At 35.0% G+C, this 22,681-nt stretch overlaps 1 protein-coding gene across 4 annotated transcripts in view; it reads right to left on the bottom strand.

The window, feature by feature from the left end:
- LOC118180950 (uncharacterized) overlaps positions 1 to 22,681 on the bottom strand; it is an 833,338-nt gene that overhangs the window by 24,860 nt on the left and 785,797 nt on the right. For all 4 annotated transcript variants that reach the window (XM_085815557.1, XM_085815559.1, XM_085815558.1 and 1 more), the window contains exon 6: positions 19,473 to 19,591. In XM_085815557.1, coding sequence (XP_085671683.1) covers positions 19,473 to 19,591 — 119 coding nt within the window. The remainder of the gene's footprint in view (positions 1 to 19,472; positions 19,592 to 22,681) is intronic.

The raw sequence follows: 22,681 nt of genomic DNA, 5'->3' as shown, positions 1-22,681 counted from the left end.
GAAGAAGAAGAATTTACGTCAGTGATGTTTCTGAAAATGGAAATTGTAGATTATTCCAGGAGAACCCCCAAGAGATTCATTTGTTGTTAGGGGCAGATGTTGCTGCAAATTTATTTACAGGTAAAATCGAAGTTCTTCCTTGGGGAAGATTAGTTGCTGTAAGCACAAGACTTGGGTGGACAGTCATGGGAAAAGCGAACACTGACAATTATGAAATAGAAAATTCCTTTTCCACGCTTTCGTTATCTCTATGCCCCGCTGTCAGAACTGTGGAGGCTTGATGTTATCGGAATAACAGATCCATTTACAAAAAAGGCTAGAGAGGAAAGGGATTTGCAAGCAAAATTGCAGTTCGAAAATTCTGTATCTCTAAACGAAGAGGGGCGTTATGAAGTCGCACTTTCGTGGGCGGAGAATCATGTACCACTCTCCACCCACAAGGATTTAGCGTTGAAACGTCTACAATCTACCACCCAGAAACTTCTATCTCAAAATTTATTTTCTTCATACAATGCAGTTTTTAATGACTGGTGTAACTTAGGAGTGATCGAAGAAGTTAAAGAAAATATAGCGGTTGACTATGGATATTATTTGCCACATAGACCGGTGATCAAAGAAAATAGCTCAACACCAATTCGACCGGTGTTTGATGCGTCTGCGAGGAAACAATCGTCTCCTTCTCTAAATCAGTGTTTGGAGTGTGGACCAAATTTGATAGAACTAATTCCTTCTCTTTTGTTGAGATTTCGGGAAGGCAAGTTTGCTGCTATAGCAGACACTGAGAAGGCTTTCTTACAGATCAGTGTAAGGCCTCAACATAGAGACTGGCTTCGGTTTTTCTGGTGGAATGATGTGGAAGAAAGGAAAACGAAAATATTTCGTCATACTAGAGTAGTATTTGGGGTTAAGAGTAGTCCTTTCCTTTTGGCAGCTGTTATAGAATTCCATCTACAAAAGTACATGAAAAATTCTTCATATGATACGAAGATGATAGCTAAACTCTTGCGTAGGTTCTACGTAGATAACGTTGTTGCCAGTTTTGACAAAGAATCCGAGATGATCCAGTTCATCGAAAAATCTCGAGAAATAATGAATGAAGGAAAGTTTAATCTTCGAGGTTGGTTACATAACGGAGATAACTTGAAACAGGAAACTATTTCACCCATATTGGGTCTGTTATGGAACTATCAGAAAGATAATTTAACTTTGAATCTGAATTGGTTAGAAGATTTTGAAATGGGTATAATAACGAAGAGAACAATTCTCGCTGTAACACACAAAATATTTGATCCTGTTTGGAATTGTGAGTCCTGTTCTCTTGTATCCTAAAATATTGTTGCAGAACCTATGGAAAACAGGAATTTCTTGGGATACTGAAGTCGACGAGAGTACAAAACAAAATTTTGTGAATTGGTATAAAAGCCTTTTTCTCTTAAAAGAAATAGCTCTCCTACGTTGGATACAATCCAGCAAGGACAATAGGAAATTCTGCAGCATTCACACATTCTGTGATGCTAGTAGTAATGCGTATGCTGATGCAGTTTTCTTCAGAACTGTGACGAATTCTGGAGTTGAAGTTCATCTGTTGGCATCGAAGTCTAGAGTAGCTCCCGTGAAATCTATTACGATCCTTCGTCTGGAATTGATAGCTGCCACGATAGGTGCCAGACTATGCTCTTCTGTTTTAAATGGTTTACAATGGCAAAATGTGGAAACGCATTTTTGGACGGATTCTACAACAGTTTTGACATGGATTCAAAGGGAAGAGATTGTCTGGGCTGTCTTTGTGGAAAACAGAGTCAGGGAGATTAGGAAACTGACGGATCCAAAAACGTGGAAACATATTGCTGGAACAAAAAATCCAGCTGACCTCCCATCAAGAGGTTGCATCGCCAAACAACTTCTAGTAGTTAGATGGTGGAAGGGCCTCGACTGGCTGAAGAAAAATCAGGAAGAATGGCCTAGACAAAGGGAAATAACGAATATGGAAATAGTGAATTCAGAAAAAAGGAAATCAGTCATTTCTGCACTAAATACGCAAAGGGTAGAACATTTTTTTGAGAAATATTCATCTTACCATAAAATGTTAAGAATAACTGCTTGGATATGCAGATTTATCAACAACTGCAGAAGACCAGATTCTAAACAATCAGGAGAACTCACGGTCCCTGAAATAGAAACTGTAGAAAAGAAAATATGCAAGATAATACAAATAGAAGCATTTAGCAAAGAATTTAAAGTTCGAAACCTTTGTACTTTTTTTGACTCAGACGGCCTTATTCGGTTAAAGACCAAGATTACTAGAAGAGAGGAAGAATAAAATTTTCTCTGTCCAATTGTATTGCCCTCAAATCATGACTTAGTTCATAGGTTAATTTTAGATTACCATTTGCGACTATCCCACGCTGGTGTGCAATTCGTACTAGCCAATATTCGACAGAAATTCTGGGTCCTGAGAGGAAGAAAAACAGTACGTAAAGTTCTTATGAAGTGTGTTCGCTGTAGAAGATATAGCGCAAAGAATATAGAGACTCTTCTTGAAGATCGAGTTCGAAATGCTGTGGTGTTTGAAGTGACCGGAGTCGATGTAGCCGGTCCACTTTATTTAAGAAAAGAAAAAAAGGCATGGATCTTGCTCTTTACTTGCGCAGTCTATCGCGCGATACATCTTGAGCTGATAGAAAGTTTATCAACAAATGCGTTCATCTTGGGATTAAGAAGATTTATTGCCAGAAGAGGTCGTCCAAGTATTATTTACAGCGACAATGGCACTAATTTCGTTGGAACTGAAAATCTGTTAAAATCGATAGATTGGAAAGAAATAGAATGTCATTCAACTAGTATGAGAATACAATGGAAGTTTAATCCCCCAACTGCTTCATGGTGGGGCGGTTGGTAGGAGAGGTTGGTACAAACAGTGAAGATGTTGAGAAGTGTTCTCGGAAAGTCCTGTGTCTCTTACGAGGAAATGTTGACTATACTTTGTGATATCGAATCAGTGATCAACTCAAGACCCCTTACGTACCTTTCAGAAGATCCAAATGATCTTACGGCACTAACTCCTTCAATGTTTCTACAAGATGTGCATGACGTCGGAGTGCCTGACTTAGACTACCTGGATACCATCAATCTGACAAAAAGATACAAGTTCTTGCAGAACTTAAGAGAACACTTTCGCAAAAGATTTCGTGATGAATATTTGGCTATCCTAGTGCAAAAACCATCTAAACGATCTACTCGGACTATCAACAAAAATGACTTGGTGTTTGTCGGCAGCGACAACAAGAAGAGAATAGATTGGCCAATAGGTCGTGTTGTAGAACTATATCCTGGGAAAGACAACGAAGTACGTGTTGTCAAAGTGAAAACTGCAACGGGTGAACTCCTAAGACCTGTGAAACGTATTTATCCTCTCGAATTTGTTAGACCTAACTTGTTTAGTGACTTCTTCACCATGAACAGAAAAAACTCTGCCGATAAGTGTGACAGTGATATGAACTATCAAACTAGATATGGACGTAAAACTGTAAAACCTGTTACATATTTTTAAATTGCTATACTAATTTTTGTTTCTTTTCAGTATTTTAGAAATTTAATTGTCCTAACAGTAGTCAATTGGAACATGTTATCTGGATATGGTATGAATGTAATGCATCAAATGTTTAGATGTGTAACCTTCTTTGTAAGTATTACTTTTAGAGCATTAGTTACTTTTCATATTTGTGAAAGTTGTACTTGAATTTTTGTTTGAATATTGATAAATTTTGTTTTGATTTTCCAATCTTATCGAGGTAAAATCAAAAGGTGGGAGGATGTCACATTCTTGCCACTAGATGGCGGGCATCTCTTCCTTTACTTTTGCTGTAATTAAGTTCCGAGAACCAGTCGAGATTAGAACCGCTAGCTCTAAGGAGCGTAAAGACTCAGAATTAAAAATGTACTCTCTAAAAATAATTATCACCTACTTTGTAAATAATGTATGTTAGTGTCTTATTTCAATAAATAATTAAAAGACAAGATGACCTGTTAATTATAATAGAAACTCTTACTGGAAAACGTGGTTATTAGACGCCTGGCGTTGAGAACACTGAAGATGCAGCAGGTAAGGAATTTTACATTAATTTTATTGTAAATAGAAGAACCTGATGCAACAATTTCCACTGACTTCGAGAGAGAGAGTTAAAATAATAATTCTGAATAGCGCGCATTTGCCTCTTGGCTACGTCTCTCTAACTGTTACTACGCTCGGCCATATTGCGTGCATTTTGATAGTTTTGCCGGCTAGTTTAATATTACGGGCCAACTAGGTTAGAATTGTGTTAGATTCGGTAAATCTCTTTTGTTAGTAATTTAGTTCTTATTTCTTACATTTTAAGTTAAGCCTAGGTGGAGGTTTTGTTGTACACCTTGAGAAAGGAGCCGACTGTATACATATAGTTTGAGCAAATAAAGTGTAATTAACCCTTCTTGAGTTTACCTTTCTGTTCTTGGACTTAAGCGATTATTCGCTTAGTAGTTCATTAGGTTCCTCAACACTTAGTTTTGTAGAATAAAAGGGAGGAACATTACAATGTGAACAGTCATTTTTCACAGTTGAAAATAAATAAGAAACGAACCCGATTGACAGATGAGCAACTACAATTCATCTTAACAAAAATTTCTGTTAATTTCTCTTTAGGACAGAAAACCATAATCGAAACGCCATGAAATGTCAAGCTAGAGTAAGGAATAAAGAAATTTATGATTATTTACATATGTACATATGTATATTATATGTACCTTTTTTATGCGTCCAAGAAAAATTTATATGAGTTTATTATTTTTTCTCAAGTTTAGTTCTGCTTGGAAACTTTTCTCTGAAAACTTAAAACGTTTTCATAATTTGTTTATTTTTAGTTCATATTAAAGTAGTCCTTTTGTGATTAATTAAACATGTTAGAATTATTTGAAAGGAATGTCAGTTTAAGAATTTAATGTTTAGCTGCCAATATACAAGTATTTTAATTACAAAGCATAATTAACAAAAATCCTTTACAGTTGTCAAATTTTCGATTTTAGGTAGAAAATAAACGTAAATTTGAATTTTTTTAAAATTTCATTTAAGATATCATTATTGCTTATGTACGTTTAAAAATATTTAATGAGCGAAATTTAAAATTTATTAAATTTTTTTATTTTGTTAACAAAATTTGCAATTTAAAAAAAAAAAAAAAAATTCGTGGCCGGTCAGCAATTTTCAGATCGTACATTCATTCGGCCTGCACCCAATTACGTTTACCCCATTGGTAAAGTTAATGACAGTTGGGTAAATAATGTAAATTTATCTTAAAGACGCAAAATTCACGGCATTGAATTTCATTAGCAGTACTTGTTCGCTAATTTCTAATTCAGTATGTAAAGATTTTAAATAATAGTATTCTGATAGAAAGAAAAAGTAATACGCTTCTTGTGGTTTTTAGACTCATACTCGAAAAATATTCTTCTATATTGCCACAATGGAAGAGAACGAACTTCTAAGCCTATCATTAATCGAAGAATGTTATTGATTGTACTTTATTTTGTTAAGAAACCTAAATGGCCTTTTTATAAAATGACAGTCCAAATGAATGCATCTTGGGCAATTCTGAAATCTTTTGTACGGAGAAGGAAACATCTACTTTAAGTTGACATTAAGTTTACCCTTCAAAGTACTGATTTATTGTCAGTGTTTATTTACTTCTTCTTATGACATGATTTATATCCGTGATGGTCCGCTGGATGTCTATTACGCGGCGTGTTAAATCTTACTCTGTAGTTGAGTTAAGAAAATATATTATCGTTTCCGTTACTGATCGCAGAATTTTTTGAGGCATTTATATTTTCGTATAATTTTTGGTTGATAATACACAGTACTCAGACATACTGATATCAAATGCGTGAGGAGATTTCTTATACTGTAAAACTGAAAACTGAGTTTAAACGCTCTGGTTCGTTAAGTGCGATATTTTTCTGTTTAACACATATTACATTTTAAGTATTAAAATTTAAGAACATAAACACTTTAGTGAAAAGGCATGTTTGAAAGCATTTTGAACTTCGTATCTTATATTTGATCTCGTAGTTGCTATATCTGTACGATTGTTTACATAGATAATATGTAGTAAACACGGCGATACTTCTTTATTATAGTGTATTATTATTTTTTCGTACTTTTTTCCTTGTACAATATGAATACAAGTCAGTCTCCCTTAGGCACTGTTGAAGTAGATAGCCCTTGTGTAAGTCTAACTTCCTTATCACAGTGGCCAACGCATTGACTTTTGGTGACAGAATCTGAAAATCAACTAAGTTGCATATTACATAATCTGTCACTTAATCGAAATGGCAACTTTAATGGAAGTACCGGTATAATTCTGTTTTGCCTCAACTGCTTAATAAGTAATCCTAAATACTATTTAAGCAAACGTTAGTGTACAACGCGCAGTGCAAACACATATCAATGTGGCCGTTGTATTGATCATTTCCGTTTACTTTGGTTTCTTTTATTATGACAAAGCACGCAAGCGCTATTGCCAGAGGAAAGGGATGATACCTTCATGGAGGAATTGCTAAGAGAAACTGACTAGTATCCACGTTACACATCAGCAAAACGACGAAACTTCCCATGCAGTCAGTACATTTGTCTGGAATCGAACTCAGGTTGAACTAAGAGAGTTTAGCGATTGTGCCACTCGGCCGCTGGTGAGCAGCTATTCATTTATTATTGTAGGTAAAATGAGCATAGCGAAGTTATATTTGCAGCAGTTTTTTGGTTTAATTTGTAGGGTTGTACTTGATCTTTAAGCGCTAACAGTCTAGTAACCGTAACAGACATAAAGGAATTATCAGTAGATCTGGAGTAACTACAAAGTAGTGAGAAGGTTTAAATAACCTTTTTATTTAAAACAGAATTTAGAACACCAACGCACACTCTTGTGCTAACAATATCAGCCACAGCTCGTGGTGATGCAACAAAAGGAACAGTTACATTCAAGTTAAACTTAAAATAGTAGTTAAAGACTACATAGTTTAAATATAATCGAAACTACATCTATTATTCTACCTGAGCATCAAAATCAAAGTATCAGCAACGATATAACTTAAAGACGAATAATTACAACTATCAGAACTGGCAGGAACTAACCGTAGCATTCATGGGGCAGCCAGAAACATGCTCTATCTTAAACTTCAAAAATCGCATTTTAAATACTGGCTATCTCATTTGCAGTCAGGTGAGGAATATGGAAAAGAGAAGTCGAAGAAAAGACTGAAATCATAAAAAATGGTTAATTTAAATAACCTTATAAATTAATTTCGCCGACCTTTCTGATTGAATATCTTCTCTGTTAATTCCATGAATCAATTGATCAAGCAAGTCATCTAAAAAGTTACAAAGTTTTGAAAACTGGATTGAGTAATTAATTCTGCGTATTACGCATTCTCTGTTCTGGAAAATGCAAGAATCTTGTATCGTGTTTGAAATGAATAGATAAGTAAACGTTTCAGAAGATTTTAGATAAAGAAAACCAGGAACAGATAGATATTTTAACTCCAAATAACATTTGTTATACGAATTTTATACCTGCCATTAAGTAGTATAAATTTTTCTGAATATTTGGTATAATTTTGGTATGCCAAATATGAGATTTATTTTGAGCTTCATATAGAAAGGCCTCTAGTGACATGTTTAAGTCAACTGCCGTCTATTTAGCAAAGAACGAATCAGAAACAGGATTAAAATGTATCCCATTTAAAGAAATATCTGTAAAATGACTTGACGCTTCTCCTGTGGACTTCTATGCTTTTGGTTTATTAAAACTAGCCTTAAAAAACGACATTCATTATTTTGAAAATAGATCCTAAAACTGATAAATGAAGGTTACGTAAATACACCTTCTGAGGAAAAATATTCAAATCAACAAATTGTAAACCGGTGCAAAAACTTATGTTATTGCAGTTCACAGAAATGTATTTTGAATATATTAAATTTGAAAGGGAAAAAGCATCTAGCTGAAAGTAAGAATGACATAATGGCCGCAAAACCGCGTCCTAAAACTGTCGAATCAAGTAAACATAAAATAAGTGAAGTCTCTGATCTTGAAATAAAATCTATTGACACAGAGAAGCATTGCATCAGGACTGGGAAAATCTTCTGGCACTGTAAGTAAAATTATTCATAAAGATCTGAAGTTTAATACGGCTTTAAACTTGAAGTTCATCTACTTTTGAGAAAGCAAATCACGAAAAGAAAAATAATATCTAGAAAATTGTATATCTAGTTGCTGAAAAATGGAAATCTGTGGCAGCATTCGATGATGCATCTGTACATCACTGTAAGAAAAATGCTGTGTGGCTGTAATAAAAAAAAATGATGAATTTTCTATTGTTCAACTGACGAAACTGACCGTAAAAACGACTTCGTCAGTATACAGAAAAGTTCCTCGCAGGATTTATGATAGTTTCAGGATTAGGTTACACCGGGAAATTAAAACTCAAAAAGTTCCAAATAAGGCTACATTTAATTCACTGTATTACCGTCAGAATATTTTAGAATCAATTTTTGAAGAAGAGTTTAAATCCTTATATGGAAAGGACTTGAATACATTTGAGATACCTATGGAAAAGCCTCTAGTTACACGTCTAGTCAACTGCTAGCAAAGAAAGGATCTGAATCAGGAGTAAAATGTATCCCATTTAATGAAATACCTATAAAATCAATTCATGCTTCTCCTATCGACTTCTTCACTTTCGATTTGCTAAAAGGAATATTAGAAAACATTTATTTTCATGGAAATTTCCTGCTAGATCTAGGAGCAAAAATCAAGGCAATCAGATAGAAGCAAATCAGGCTCTTTAAAAGTTAATTATCAAACTCCCACAAAGTGTGAACGATCTGCATTACTTTACTACTTCATCAAAAAATCAGTCTTTTGAAATAACTACTACCATAAGTGAAAGAAAAGAGAAATTTCAGAATCTTCTCTTACTTACCCTGTTATGGAGTTATACATTATTCCAAAGCAGGCATCTAATTATAAAATTAAAAAAAACTGCGCAAAATATTACATAGTTGCGTGTCAACGCAAATTCAAATTAAAACTATGGCATAGAACTATTTTAATAAATAAATATCTGTTAGTCATAAAATCTGCAGAATATAAGTTAATTCATCTGCTTAAATTAAGTGCATTCATCCTTTAGAACCGTGGCACACAGTCACCTCTATTAATCGGTCTGTCTCAAATATCAGAGAGTTTGTATTATCAAATTCCAATTATTGGTTTATACCGACATATTCAAATTACCTCGAGCAGATAAACATCTGTTCAGCCTATAATGCATTTAATCAGAACTTCCCATATATTTGATGCATACACATATATAAAGCGTAGAGCCGGATTATAGATATAACTTATCAGATATGTCAAAAGGAAACCTGCTAAATACAGTTAATAATTTGAAAGGGCGCAAATAAGGGAAACTTAAAATGAAAAATGCAATGTTCAGCTGAGTACTGGAAACGGGAGAATACTTTTAAATTCCGAAGGCAGAACACAGGCTAAGAATTATTGAATTTACATTCGTTTTCTTTTTTGGATTTCCTAAATGCGTAAATACGCATACATAATTTAAAGGAAGGTTTACACAGAGAATAGTCATTTAAACTCTGTAAATTACAGGGGTTCGTCATCTAAAATTATTATTATTAACATAGCGAATTTGTGAAAAGTACATACACAATTCAGGTGAAGAGGCATGATATCCAAAGGTAATAGGATCATTTATATTTATATATTCATACTTAGCCTAGTGCAGAAGTGTAGCTAGAAATACAAATATGTAATATAAATTGAAAATAAAGTTATCTTTCTTTAATGGTAATAATTAAAAACTTCAGAATGAAATTGAACCCATTTGTCGTACAGTAAAATTTTATTAATAAGTTCATCAACGCAATAGTTTCTCCTGTATGATTCTTATACACTGCCCGACATTGAAAATGCAACACCAAGAAGGTGTGGCCCGAAAATTATACAAATTTCAGGATATACGCACGTCACCGAGTTATGAGAATGATGTGAAATGCGCAACTCTCCAGCGCACGTTGAAAAAGATATAAAGGAAAGAACCTACAGAACGATCAAATTTCGTGCAATTATTTCCGCTAGAGAAATCATCGTAAAAATTTTTTTACTCATCTCAGAGGACGCGTGTAATAGCAGAGAATGTCAGGCCGTCGTCAACGGAGGCAGTTCTAGCAGACAGACAATTTTACAAGGGGTATGGTGATCGAATTGAGAAGGGCATGTTGGTCCATACGGCAAATCTCAGCTGACACATACCTGGACACAGCTGAAGCACACCATATACTCAGCTGACACACACCATAGTGGCCCGGCCGCGCACGAGTGTGGCGTCGGTGTGGAGACAAGCTCAATTCGGTAGCAACTGTGAAGCACCCCACCGCGCGATAACGCTGAGCATCAGGGTTAGGGGCGCATTTGTGCCCGTTGCTTATTGCGAATTTCCGATTTAATTTTCTCAAATTAAATTCAAACGTAATGCAGTTCAGTTTCTCATATAAGTTTAGTTCAGTACCTTTGAATGAATAAATGAAGTATTTTAAAATCTAGCCTTAAATTCAAATTTTTACGTTTTGAGAAGTAAAAAATTCCAATCTAGGACCTGAGGTATACTTGATAAGTTCAAAAGTTAGCAATCTTGATTAAAAATTCTAATCAATCTGCGAATTTGTGCTTTCAAACAAAATAATTATATTCCCAGACCAAATATGAAAAATGTACTTGCAGGTTCAAAGGCATACACTTCCACAATAAAAAGCATAATATTTATACGCATGTCAGAGGATCAGTGGTGCAGTGAAAGTTATAAATCATTTCTTATGTAAGCATATCAATATACTCATGCATGTTAATTCGCATCTTAATACGGGTGATCAGCGAATAAGCCCTGATTTCAAAATTAAATATCTCTACAACAAAGATCCATAGAATTATGCGGTAAACTGTACGTTTATTAGAAAAACTGTACAAATGGTGTACAAAAGTTTAGAAAATTTAGTTACGAAAATCGTTAACAGATGGCGCTCTAATAATAATGACTATTAATAGCCTTTAAAAATGAGCTTCGAATTCGAAGGCTAGCGTAGAAAGTAAAATAATGTAGTCCATTGAACAACGTGTTTTTTTTTTTTTTTTTTTTTTTGTTGTTGTTTCTGGAATTTCACCAATTAGAACAGGTTACAGGTTACGGAGGACGGGGACGCCTGGTGTTTAACATAGGTAAACAGGCGTATGTCCTGCGCCCTCCACTATCTAGAAACATCAACTGCCTGGAGCCCCACGAAACACAGTCCTACGGCAACACGTCGCAGATTTCAAAACCGATTCAATGTTCCAGTTGAACCCGATGCGAAACCCATTCGCATGCTCTTCGCGGAATTCGGACGGACTGGCAGCGTGGCTGATGATCGAAAGGGAAATGTTGGGCCTAGGCAAACTGTAATCACTCCTGAAAATGCAGCCAAAGTTTCTGGAATTGTTCAGTAAAAATCCTAGGAAAAGCATCCGACAGATTGCATCAGAAACAGGTTTGAAGTACACGAGCACGCAAAAAATATTAAAAAATAGCCTACGGCTGTTTTCATACAAAATCCAAAGTCATCGGGCCATACCCATGAAAGCTGTACAACAAAGGGTTGACTTTGCGAATCAGATTCCAACAATGGTCGTGTTTACGTACCTCGTATTAGAATGGCGCCGACATGGATGACGCAGTTTCGACTTTGATAATACTTAATAAATTCAGTCACTCTCGGTCTATTTCAACCAAACTGAATACATTTAATAATATAACATTCACACGTAAACATTTAGTAATATTTCAGGAGTACAGATAAGCATAAAATAAGAATTACAACAGTTACAGGCCAGCTACGCTTTTAGCGACCGAATCCTACGAGCGACAAATCTCAAAAGCGTGTTGCCAACGCAGGGCAGCGAAAAGGTAGAAATTAATTCGACAGGCGTGGAAGTGAACATACTCCCACCCTATCAGGTTTAGTCCTGATACACAGGCAACGGTGAAAGTTTATTAATTCCTCTTTTGAAAACACCAGTTTTAGTTTTGACAGTGGCTACGCGAGCTAAGCCGTCCTTGCCCGGATGGACATCGATGATCCGTCCAATAGGCCAAGCTAGCGTTGGAGATCCATCTTCGATGATCTGGGTCTCTGGAAAGGAAGTTAAAGTATCACCTGTAATGAAATGAGAAGGGGTTAAAACGTTAATACAGTCAATATCAGTATCGTTCACGTAAGTAAGGGACGTGAAATTCAAAATAGCCTCGATCTGGGTAAGTAACGTTGACAACTATTCGTAGGTTAAAAGAGTCTCTTTCAATACTCTTCTCAGATGAAATTTCGCTGAGCGAATGCCGGCTTCCCATATTCCTCCGAAGTGGGGCGAAGCAGGCGGTATAAAATGCCATTCAATAGATGACTTAGTTAGTTCTCGGGAAACCGATTCCGTTGCATACAAGGAAGACCAAATCTGATTTAGTTCTTGTAGTTTTCGGCATGCTCCCACAAAATTGGTACCGTTGTCACTGTAAATGTACCGTGGTGCACCGCGACGTGAAATGAAACGTCTAAGTGCAGCGATAAACGAGTCTGCCGTCAGGTCACTGACTGCTTCTATATGCACAGCTTTAGTCGACAAGCAAACAAACAGAGCTATATAGCCTTTCGTTGTTTTAGAGCCACGATCCTTCTTAAATTTCATGGTAATAGGACCAGCGTAATCCACACCAGATGCGTAAAAAGGTCGTTCCAAAGTCACACGATGTTCAGGTAAGTCACCCATCAATTGCGGATTTGAAGCATCTTTAAATCGATGACATATTAAGCAATGGTTGACACAACTGCGTATCAGTTTCTTTCCTCCAATTATCCAGTAAGATTGTCTGATGAGGTGTGATAATAAAGAAGGACCAGCATGAGGGTAAGTGATATGAAGTTCTTTCACTAGTAATTCGCTAAATTTATGTCGAGAAGGAAGTATGACAGGATGTTTGATGTTAAATGCTAAAGATGAATTTCGAAGACGTCCTCCCACCCGTAAGAGACCATCTTTATCTACGAATGGATACAAAGAACGTAGTTGGCTCTTCTTGGGTAAAGGTTTATCTTCTTTAATACATTGTAAATCATCTTTGAAATGATGATTCTGAATCCAACGAATAATGAAATTTTCTGCTACTCGAATCTCTAGAAATGTTAGCGGCATAAGGCAGCTGGAGTTAATGCCACTACGTGAAATGTTCTGAGTAACATGATGCTTCTTGCAATTAGTAATAAATCTTTGGCAGTAAGCCAGAATACGAACAATTTTACAACACGAAGAATAATGCTCGAACAAATTAGCTAATAAATCCTTCGATTCACGTATATGAGAAATAAAAATAGGATCAGATCTTTGTTCGGCCTTTACTTCAGCATAATCTTCAGATTTTAATTCATATTCAGGCCATTTTTCCTCTTCCTGACGCAACCATGGTGGATCATTCCACCACAAAGTACAATTTGGTAGGAGTTGAGGTTCAATACCACGAGAAGCAATGTCTGCAGAATTCTGTTTAGAGGGAACATGATTCTAATGTTTAATAGGTATCACTTCTATGATTTGAGATGTTCTGTTTGCCACAAACGTTTTCCACTTACGTGGATGAGCTGATAGTCAAGACAGAACTACCTTAGAATCCGTCCACGCAAAGATTTCAAAATCAAACTTCTTTAAAATGTTCAATAGAGATCGCATTAATCTGGTCAACAAATACGCAGCACAGAGTTCTAATCGAGGAATGGATACTTGCTTTATAGGCGTGACTTCAGTCTTTGATACCAAAAGATTAACCTTAACCGTACCATTGCACCTTTGGCGACAGTAAATGGCTGCTGCATAAGCCTGCGAAGATGCATCAGAAAATCCATGTAGTTGGATAACACTGTCCGTTGTAAGTATGACACATCTCGGAATTTCACAATTATTGATTTGACTGAATGTCTCTTGAAATTTAAACCAATCATCTGAGATATGCTGGGGAACAACTGAATCCCAGTCGCCTTTAACTAACCACAGTTTTTGATAGAATATTTTAATCAATATAGTGCAAGGAGATAAGAGACCTAAAGGATCGAAAATGCGAGCAGATTCTGCTAATATGCGTCTTTTTGTTATAGGTGCGTTGATGTGCAGTGTAGCTTTAAAACTGAAGGTATCAGTAGTTGAATTCCAAAAAAGTCCTAAGACTTTCGAACTCGAATTAGGAGATATCTCAAAATCAGAATTCAATGAACAATGTTCCTTAAATTCAGTTAAGAATTCTACAGAATTTGAATTCCACTTCCTCAAATCGAAACCACGTGCATGTAAAATTGAAGATATTTTCTTGCAGACAATTACTGCATCATCCACTGTATTTGCACCCGACAATAAGTCGTCCATATACATATCCTCTTGCAATATACGAGATACATCTGATTCCTCTTTAGACTCTAAAGCTACCTGCTTCAGACATCGAGTTGCTAAAAATGAAGCAGAGGAAAGACCATAAGTAACTGTTTTCAACTTGTACGTGCGCATTTTATCACTGGAATTGTATCGCCAAAGTATCAATTGATAATTCTGATCTTCAGGAGCTACCATCACCTGACGATACATACATCTTCTCCACATCGCCTGTGAAAACAATTTTAGGAAATCGAAAATTAATCAAAATCTCAAAAATATCTCTTTGTAATTTCGGACCTACCCCTAAAAGAGAATTCAATGATATACCATTTTCAGATTTGCAGGATGCATCAAAAACTACTCTTAATTTTGTCGTTGTGCTAGAAGGTTTAATTACCGCATGATGAGGAAGATAAAACTTTTCTGTATCCGATCTGTTAGATAAATCATCATTAATCACAGTCATATGTCCTAACTGTTCATATTCACGTATGAAATCTTTATACTGTTTTTCAAATTCCGGGTTATCTTTGAATTTTCGTTCCATGCAACGCAACCTAGAAATTGCTGCCGGTTTTGAATCACCCAACCTCAAATGCGATTTATAAAATAGAAGTTTTACAACAATTCGCCCATCTGAATTAACAGCATGAGTGTTTTGAAAATGTGATTCACAAAATTGTTCCTCAGGTGTCAGAAATTCCTTCTTCCCAACATCGACAATATCCTCCATTTCCCAGAAACGTTTAAGTTCGTAATCAATATTTATATTATCTTCTAACTTTATGAAGTGTGCATTTGCTGTTTTTGGGCCTTCCATATTATTTCCGACCTTCCCAGCAATCACCCAACCGAAAATTGTATTTTGAGCTACAGGCTCATTTTTCGAACCATATATTTGGCCACATCTTAAAACGGAGAAAAAATAATCAGCTCCTAAAATCAAATCAATTTCTTTGGGTTGAGCAAAATTCGGATCCGCTAACGGAATCGATTTAATGTATTCTATATGCTTTACATTAATCACTTGTTCCGGCAATGGCAAAGTTAACCTATCCAAAATGTATGCGTTAACATCAATTACTTGATTATTTAATTTTGACCGAACTTTAAAATCAACAGAACCACGAGTTTTGGAAGCTGGCACTCCGCCAATTCCACGCAAAAGTAACCTTTGATTTGTTCTTTTTAATCCTAATCTTCGAACAGCTCGTTCAGAAATAAACGAACTTTCACTTCCGGAATCCAATAATAATTTAATTTCGATAGTTTCGCCACTGGATGAAAATGCGAGTGCGAGAACTGTAGGCAAAATCGCCGAGCTGCAATTTTGAATCGTATTACTGACAACTACCTGACCTTGACCCTCGCATGATTCATTCGAAATTCTCTGTGGAGTTCTTTCGTTTCCATTTGGCGCTTTTAAAAGCTGTACGTTGTTAGCTTTAATATCTTCATGCAACAAACTACTATGTGTTTTTGAATTACACAAATTACACTTTAACTGTGAATTACAGTTTTTGATTAGATGTGAATTTAAACATAAAAAACACAATCCTCGTTTTTTCACAAAGTTCTTTCTAGCAGTAACATCCAAATTCTTAAATTTAACGCATTTATATAACGCATGAAGTCCGTTACATTTCGAACATTTAGTATTACTAAATTTAGAATTCTGTAATGTTTTAGATCTAACATTACTACTTTTATCAACAACTTTAGCTTCCGCTTCTTTATTTATGAGAATTTCGAGAGAAGAACATCTTAAATTTAAAAATTCAAAAAATGATTCCAATGTAGGAAAATCATCTTCCGCTGTTTTCTGTGTCCATAACTTTCGACATAAATATTAACCATGGATCCCTAGAAGTTGCTTTGTCACCAAGAGCTTTTAAACCTCTGATAACTTCATCGGAAGTATCAACTAATTGCCGTAAATTAACATTATCAACCTGTGAAATACATTTTTGATCCATAAATGTTTTAATTAACGATTGTACGATTTGTTTCTTTTTATCGTACCTAGCGAGCAATTTTGCTCATGCTTCTTCATAAGAATTATTTGATAACGGAATATGTTTATATGATAAATAGAAGTTGGTTCATCAGCAAGTGATCCGATTAAATACTGAAATTTCTGTATATTCGATAAAGAAGTATTATGCACTGTTGCAACAAACAAATCTTTAAAATTCATCCAGTCATTAAAGTTACCCGAAAAAATAGGAATATTTAACTTAGTTAACTTAAAGTTACTAATATTAGAATTTCCTGTAACATTTCGCACATTAGCCACATTTAATACATCTAATAAATTTTGATACTGAAGTTTCAAACCAAAATACTTCGATTCAAAATCTTCAATTTCTGACTGTTCTTCTGGTAATTGGGCATCAAATTTATCAAAATCTGAATAAATCCTTTCTAAGCGCTCCAGATGCAAAATTACTTCATTTTTAGATAAATCGGAAGAAATAGTATTCTGAAGCCTTGTGAAGGCCGCTTTTGCCCTACCACGCAATCTAATGACAGTAGCTTGATTCATAATAAGTAATCGAAGTATTCAAGTTCAAAATCAAAATCAATACAAAATAGATATAAAACTTCAAGAATCAAATTTAGACGTAAATCGAACTAAAATATCACTTATCTGTACTTGAATTGCTGACGAATTCTTGATCTGATCTCGTCGGCGTGCCTCCAAATGATGTTTACGTACCTCGTATTAGAATGGCGCCGACATGGATGACGCAGTTTCGACTTTGATTATACTTAATAAATTCAGTTACTCTCGGTCTATTTCAACTAAACTGAATACATTTAATAATATAACATTCACACGTAAACATTTAGTAATAATTCAGGAGTACAGATAAGCATAAAGTAAGAATTACAACAGTCACATGCCAGCTACGCTTTTAGCGACCGAATCCTACGAGCGACAAATCTCAAAAGCGTGTTGCCAACTCAGGGCAACGAAAAGGTAGAAATTAATTCGACAGGCGTGGAAGTGAACAGGTCGACAACGACAGATTTCATGTGAGCTGCATCTGGTTCACGGATGAAGCACATTTTCATTTGAATGGAATCGTTAATAAAAAAAAATTGGAGATTTTGAAGTTCCGAAAATCCTTATTTGTGTTAAGAAAAAGCACTGCATTCGCCTAAAGTTACTGCATGGGCTGAGGTATGCGCCAGAGACATTATCGGACTCCTTTTCGTGCGAGAAACAATAACTACTGAACCTTACGTTATAATTTCGAAACAATTTGTCAGTACTCGACTAGCGTTGGAGGATCGACCAGGTATTGACTGGTTCATGCAAGATGGGGCTCGACCACATCGAACAGATAAAGGTTTTCGCTTTCTTCATGAATACTTTGGAAATAGAGTAATTGCGTTAGGTTATCCGCAATTTACTGACACAGGAATAGCTTGACCTCCATATTTTCCCGATCTGAGTCCTTGTGACTTCTGAGTCCTTGCATTAAAAGACACTGTCTATCGAAGCAATCCCGCTACTCTAGATGAGTTTGAATCGTTGATTGGTATTGCATGTGATTCCATTTCCGTTGAGACATTGTAAGACGTGATGTCAAATTTCATTGTTCGTTTAGGCTATCTCATTGTTACAAACGGTGACGATTTTGAAAAAATTGTATTTTGATTGCAAAGGCTGCATTACGGTTTTTTTTTTACTCCTGTCAGGAAAAGAGTTTTCAGCGCAGAGCGCCATCGATTTTCGTAACTAAATTTTCTAAACTTTTGTACATCATTTTTACAGTTTTGCTAATGAGCGTACAGTTTACCGCATAATTCTATCGATCTTTGTGGTAGAGATATTTAATTTTGAAATCAGAGCTTATTCGCTAATAACTCATTTCCGTTCGCTTTAAGAATGGTATTTAACATGACATGAGCCTATACTATTTTAACTGTAATCGTATGAAGATTTACATATAGTGTTATGAATTTTGTACATAAATACTTGGTTTTAGTGCAGTTATATTTATGATTGTTATACTGTTTTCGGTATAACGTAACCTAAAAATCTAAAGAACCGATGGTCGTCCGGAAAAATAAGAATACTGGAGCAAATGTATTCAGTAAATGGCTATTATAAATTTTATCAACCTATCATCGAACCTGTATGCATTCAATATGTTACGAATCCGTAAGTACGCAACAACAACATTATAGTACTAATTTCGAGAAACTTCGATTCTTTAAACTCAGTTGTTTAAATGAAAGAATGCAGCAGCTGCCTATCAGTAGTTTTACATTTCATGTTAGGTACTGTGAGCGTATTTATTTCTCTCCTAATGTTTTTACAGCATTTACATATGACTTAGTTCTTTACAGGCAGAAAGCTCATCAAATAATGAAACAGTTAGCACTGTGGCCTGACTTTGAATACGTTCGAAGATATGTGTCCCAATACTGTGTCCGGAATAGAGAATTATTATTCCAGTTTCATTCTCAAAGGGAGACGGAAAAGGAGAATTTAGTCTCATACTAAAAAGCGACATCTTCGCGAAAGGGAAATAATGGCATATCGATTAACTAAGAAATACTAGAATAGTAACTTAGAAATAACAAAAATAATGATATATTGTAATTGAATAGTTCGATTACACCAGCTTTTGAACTTCATGAAACGTGCAATGGAATTTTTCGATAAGGACGACTGTTAAATGGCTTAGCTGCTTTCGTCTAATTAGATGTCCTGTCCAAGAAATGACTATATCAAAAACTGAATTAAAAATCCATATCACTGTATCTCCATGCAGATGAACCAAGAGAATGCTTCCCACAAAATAAAATTTACGCCTTCAGTTAAGGGTTACGATAAATCTAAATTATGCAATCAGTTACTAACCCTAGAAAGTAAAGCAAACAACGTGTTTCTTTGAAAAAACTTACCAGATCTTCATCTTTTATGTAGAGAATTGTATTGTGCGCTGTCTGAATATGTTGCACGAGATCCCACCAATTGTTTTGTCTTGACTGGCACTGGGCACATACCGGCATAGCAGGAGCTCCTTTTAAGAGAAACATAAATAAATATCTTGACAGAAACAAAAAACGGAAATTAATATAAATTTCATTAAATCATATTCTAAATGGATTTCAGGAAGACTCAAATCACTTTTGTTAAATGTGCCACAATGACAACTTATATTGAACTATCATAATTGAAATAAAGTGTCTGGTAGTTTTTGTGAACAGGGCATCACTCAGAGCCATACATTAACGTTGGCTCGAAGTTTAACTAGAACATAGCAACCCTAACGACATACAAAGACTCATGAAAAAACAATTGTGCTTGTAACAAGAATAATGCATCATATAAAGCACATGTGCGCAATGCCGAATTTGAGTAAATCTCTGATATTTTTTTTTAGTTAAAAGTATCGCAGTGTGCATAAGAAGAATTTTATTATTATTATTAGACTATTATTCTCTCCGACTACGCGATAATCTGTTTTCGCGTAAAAAAATCAGAGAATTTCACAAATACTGCATTGCCGACAACCTTTGCATTAAACTGTCGCTACTGAGCCAACCTCTAATAAATTTTCGTCCATTACGAAACGTTAACGAACTGAAGTTATACGGTATTTCTACCGCCTTCTTAGCATGCCTTCGTGGTGTAATGGTCAGCACGCTCGACGTGTATTCGAGAGGTCCGTGTTTCGAGTCCCGGCAAGGGCATTGCTCATTTTTCATTTCTCCTGCTTTCAAAAAATATCTAATGGCTCTTCAAATTGAGCTGGAGACAGAAATAAACCAGAAAGACGGCAGAGTCACAAGTGAATGAAAACAAAAAATGAACACTTCTTGACTGTATACTATAACTAATTTCCCTTGGAATCTAAAACTCATTTGTTTTATTAAAAAACAGCCTTTTGTTTTCGGACTACTGATGAAGAATTTCTTCAGGAGCGGCTCATTCTGAATAGGGAAGAAAAAATAAACATTACCTTTTAATATTATTTTTGATCTTCTGTAATGCACAGCTATTTATTGCAGACCTATTCATGATGTGACATAGACAGGTTACCACATCTGTAGCTTTGCCGCACATTTTGCGACTGGAACCCCGTTAAAAGAAAAGTAACAAATGTGCTTGCTCTCTTATAGCAAACATCATTGCTTACTTATTTAATATTTAACTAGAATTTTTCTGTTCAAATATTCATTCACTTGAAGTTTGAATTATTACTTTTCTTTAAAAGTTAGGAAAAGCCTCATTATTATACAGGGTGTTCGGGATAAATTTGACATATTTATAATTGATTACATTTTCCCGTAGGTTGGAAGTATTGACACACACTACTCGTCATTTAAAATTGTGGATCCTTCTTCATTCATATACAAGATGTCAGAAAGAATGGATGACTGGAACCCACCTGAATCATGGAAGATAATAACTTGTATCATGATGATTCGTGCCGGCCATCAAAAAAATGATATTATGACTGCTGCAAAATGCTCCCTGAACACAGGAAAAACAATCAGGCATGAACTAGAGACTTGCAATGATGACTACGAGGATGTAGCAAGAAGAAAGATCCATAGCAGATGATCTGATTGCGTTCGTACAGAATATCCTCGCAAATCTGCAGGAACAGGTGTTGAAGAACCCTGGCATTGGAATTCGGGCTTTGTCACGTGAAATGAATGTTGCAGCCTCTACTATGAAGCTTGCACTCAATGAAGACCTTCGCTACTACTCATACAAGCGGATTTTCTTTTCCCTTACGAAACTGTCAAATTTATCCCGAACACCCTGTACTTGTAATAAAATGCTTTTCACAGAATAACAGCACTCTTGAAGTTCCATTTTCCAGTGATCGAAAAACATTATGCATTGAGAACTTGTCAAGTTGCGAATGCTATGTATAAAAAAATCTTTTATAAAAAAATTATCCAATCCATTAACTATAAAATAATTTTATATATTATTAAATCATAAATAATTGTTTATGATCCCGTGTATGATCGATTTTTACTAGTCCATTATTTTGATTTCAGATGATTATTGTTGAACACATATATGAGGATATTCAATTTCAGTAACAGCACAAGCGTGTTTAAAATATCATATATATGTAATGAACACTTTTATTAGGAACACTGAAGTAATATTAATTTTAGTTTATCAACAAACAGTGTATAAACAAATAGAAAATTATTTGCAAAATAAAAAGCTAAATAAACCTCATGCAACGAAGAAAATAAAATTGCTGAAAATCCACCATACAAAACAATTCAAGTTTTCATTTCTAGAAATTATTTTTTTTTAAATACACAAGCAACTGACTGTTACATGGAAACATATATGAAATTATTCCTTTTCTATGTATTTAGGAGTATGCAAAGAACGATTGGCATAGATGCAAAAATGTGAACTAATTTCATTTTGAAGTCCTGACTAGATATGATTTATATAATATTCACTCAATATTCCAGGGTTTAAAACATTCATTACTGTTGCAGAATTTTGAAATTTCAGAAAGAAAGCAGAATTCAAATGTTATATGGGATTGTAAAATTTTCCGAAGCTTCATGAATAAATTTAACTCAATTTAAGAACTTAAAGGAAAGAATTTATAAACTATCCGTGAACATCATCATTAAAGACGTGCTTTTATAATGAAAAGGAAACCGGAAGATGATGTGAATAGTTATTAACTAGAGATGGCTATCACAATGACGGAGACGAAAGGCATCCCTCCCTTTAGGCAGATAGCCCTCGAGGCTTTGCCATAATCACACACACAATGACGAAGAAGTAATAATTTTCGTATACAACTTCACACTGTTGACTTGAGGGGCAAATTTGAATGCGAAATTATCATAACATATAGGATAATCTTACTACAGTCAATTGTTACAATCTTAACAATTGACTACCAAATGATACAGAACTTCATCGTGACATTATTCAAATAACTTTCAAAAAAGGACACGCATATGTTGGATGCACAACAGAATAGAGGTTCTCAAATATTTTAATTTCTGTGCAAAATAAATAAGATAAAAGTATATGTACACCCAGAAGCGCATTTTCCAATTATGCATTCTAAATGGAGTGTCAAATCAAAGAAAAAAAAAGTTTAAAATTA

The sequence above is a fragment of the Stegodyphus dumicola genome, chromosome 4, assembly GCF_044657685.1.
Source record: "Stegodyphus dumicola isolate Sdum_Otavi_A_Nest chromosome 4, ASM4465768v1".
Lineage (NCBI taxonomy): Eukaryota > Metazoa > Arthropoda > Arachnida > Araneae > Eresidae > Stegodyphus > Stegodyphus dumicola.
The sequence above is the reverse complement of the archived record's forward strand: the minus strand, read 5'-3'. Positions and strand labels throughout refer to the sequence as shown.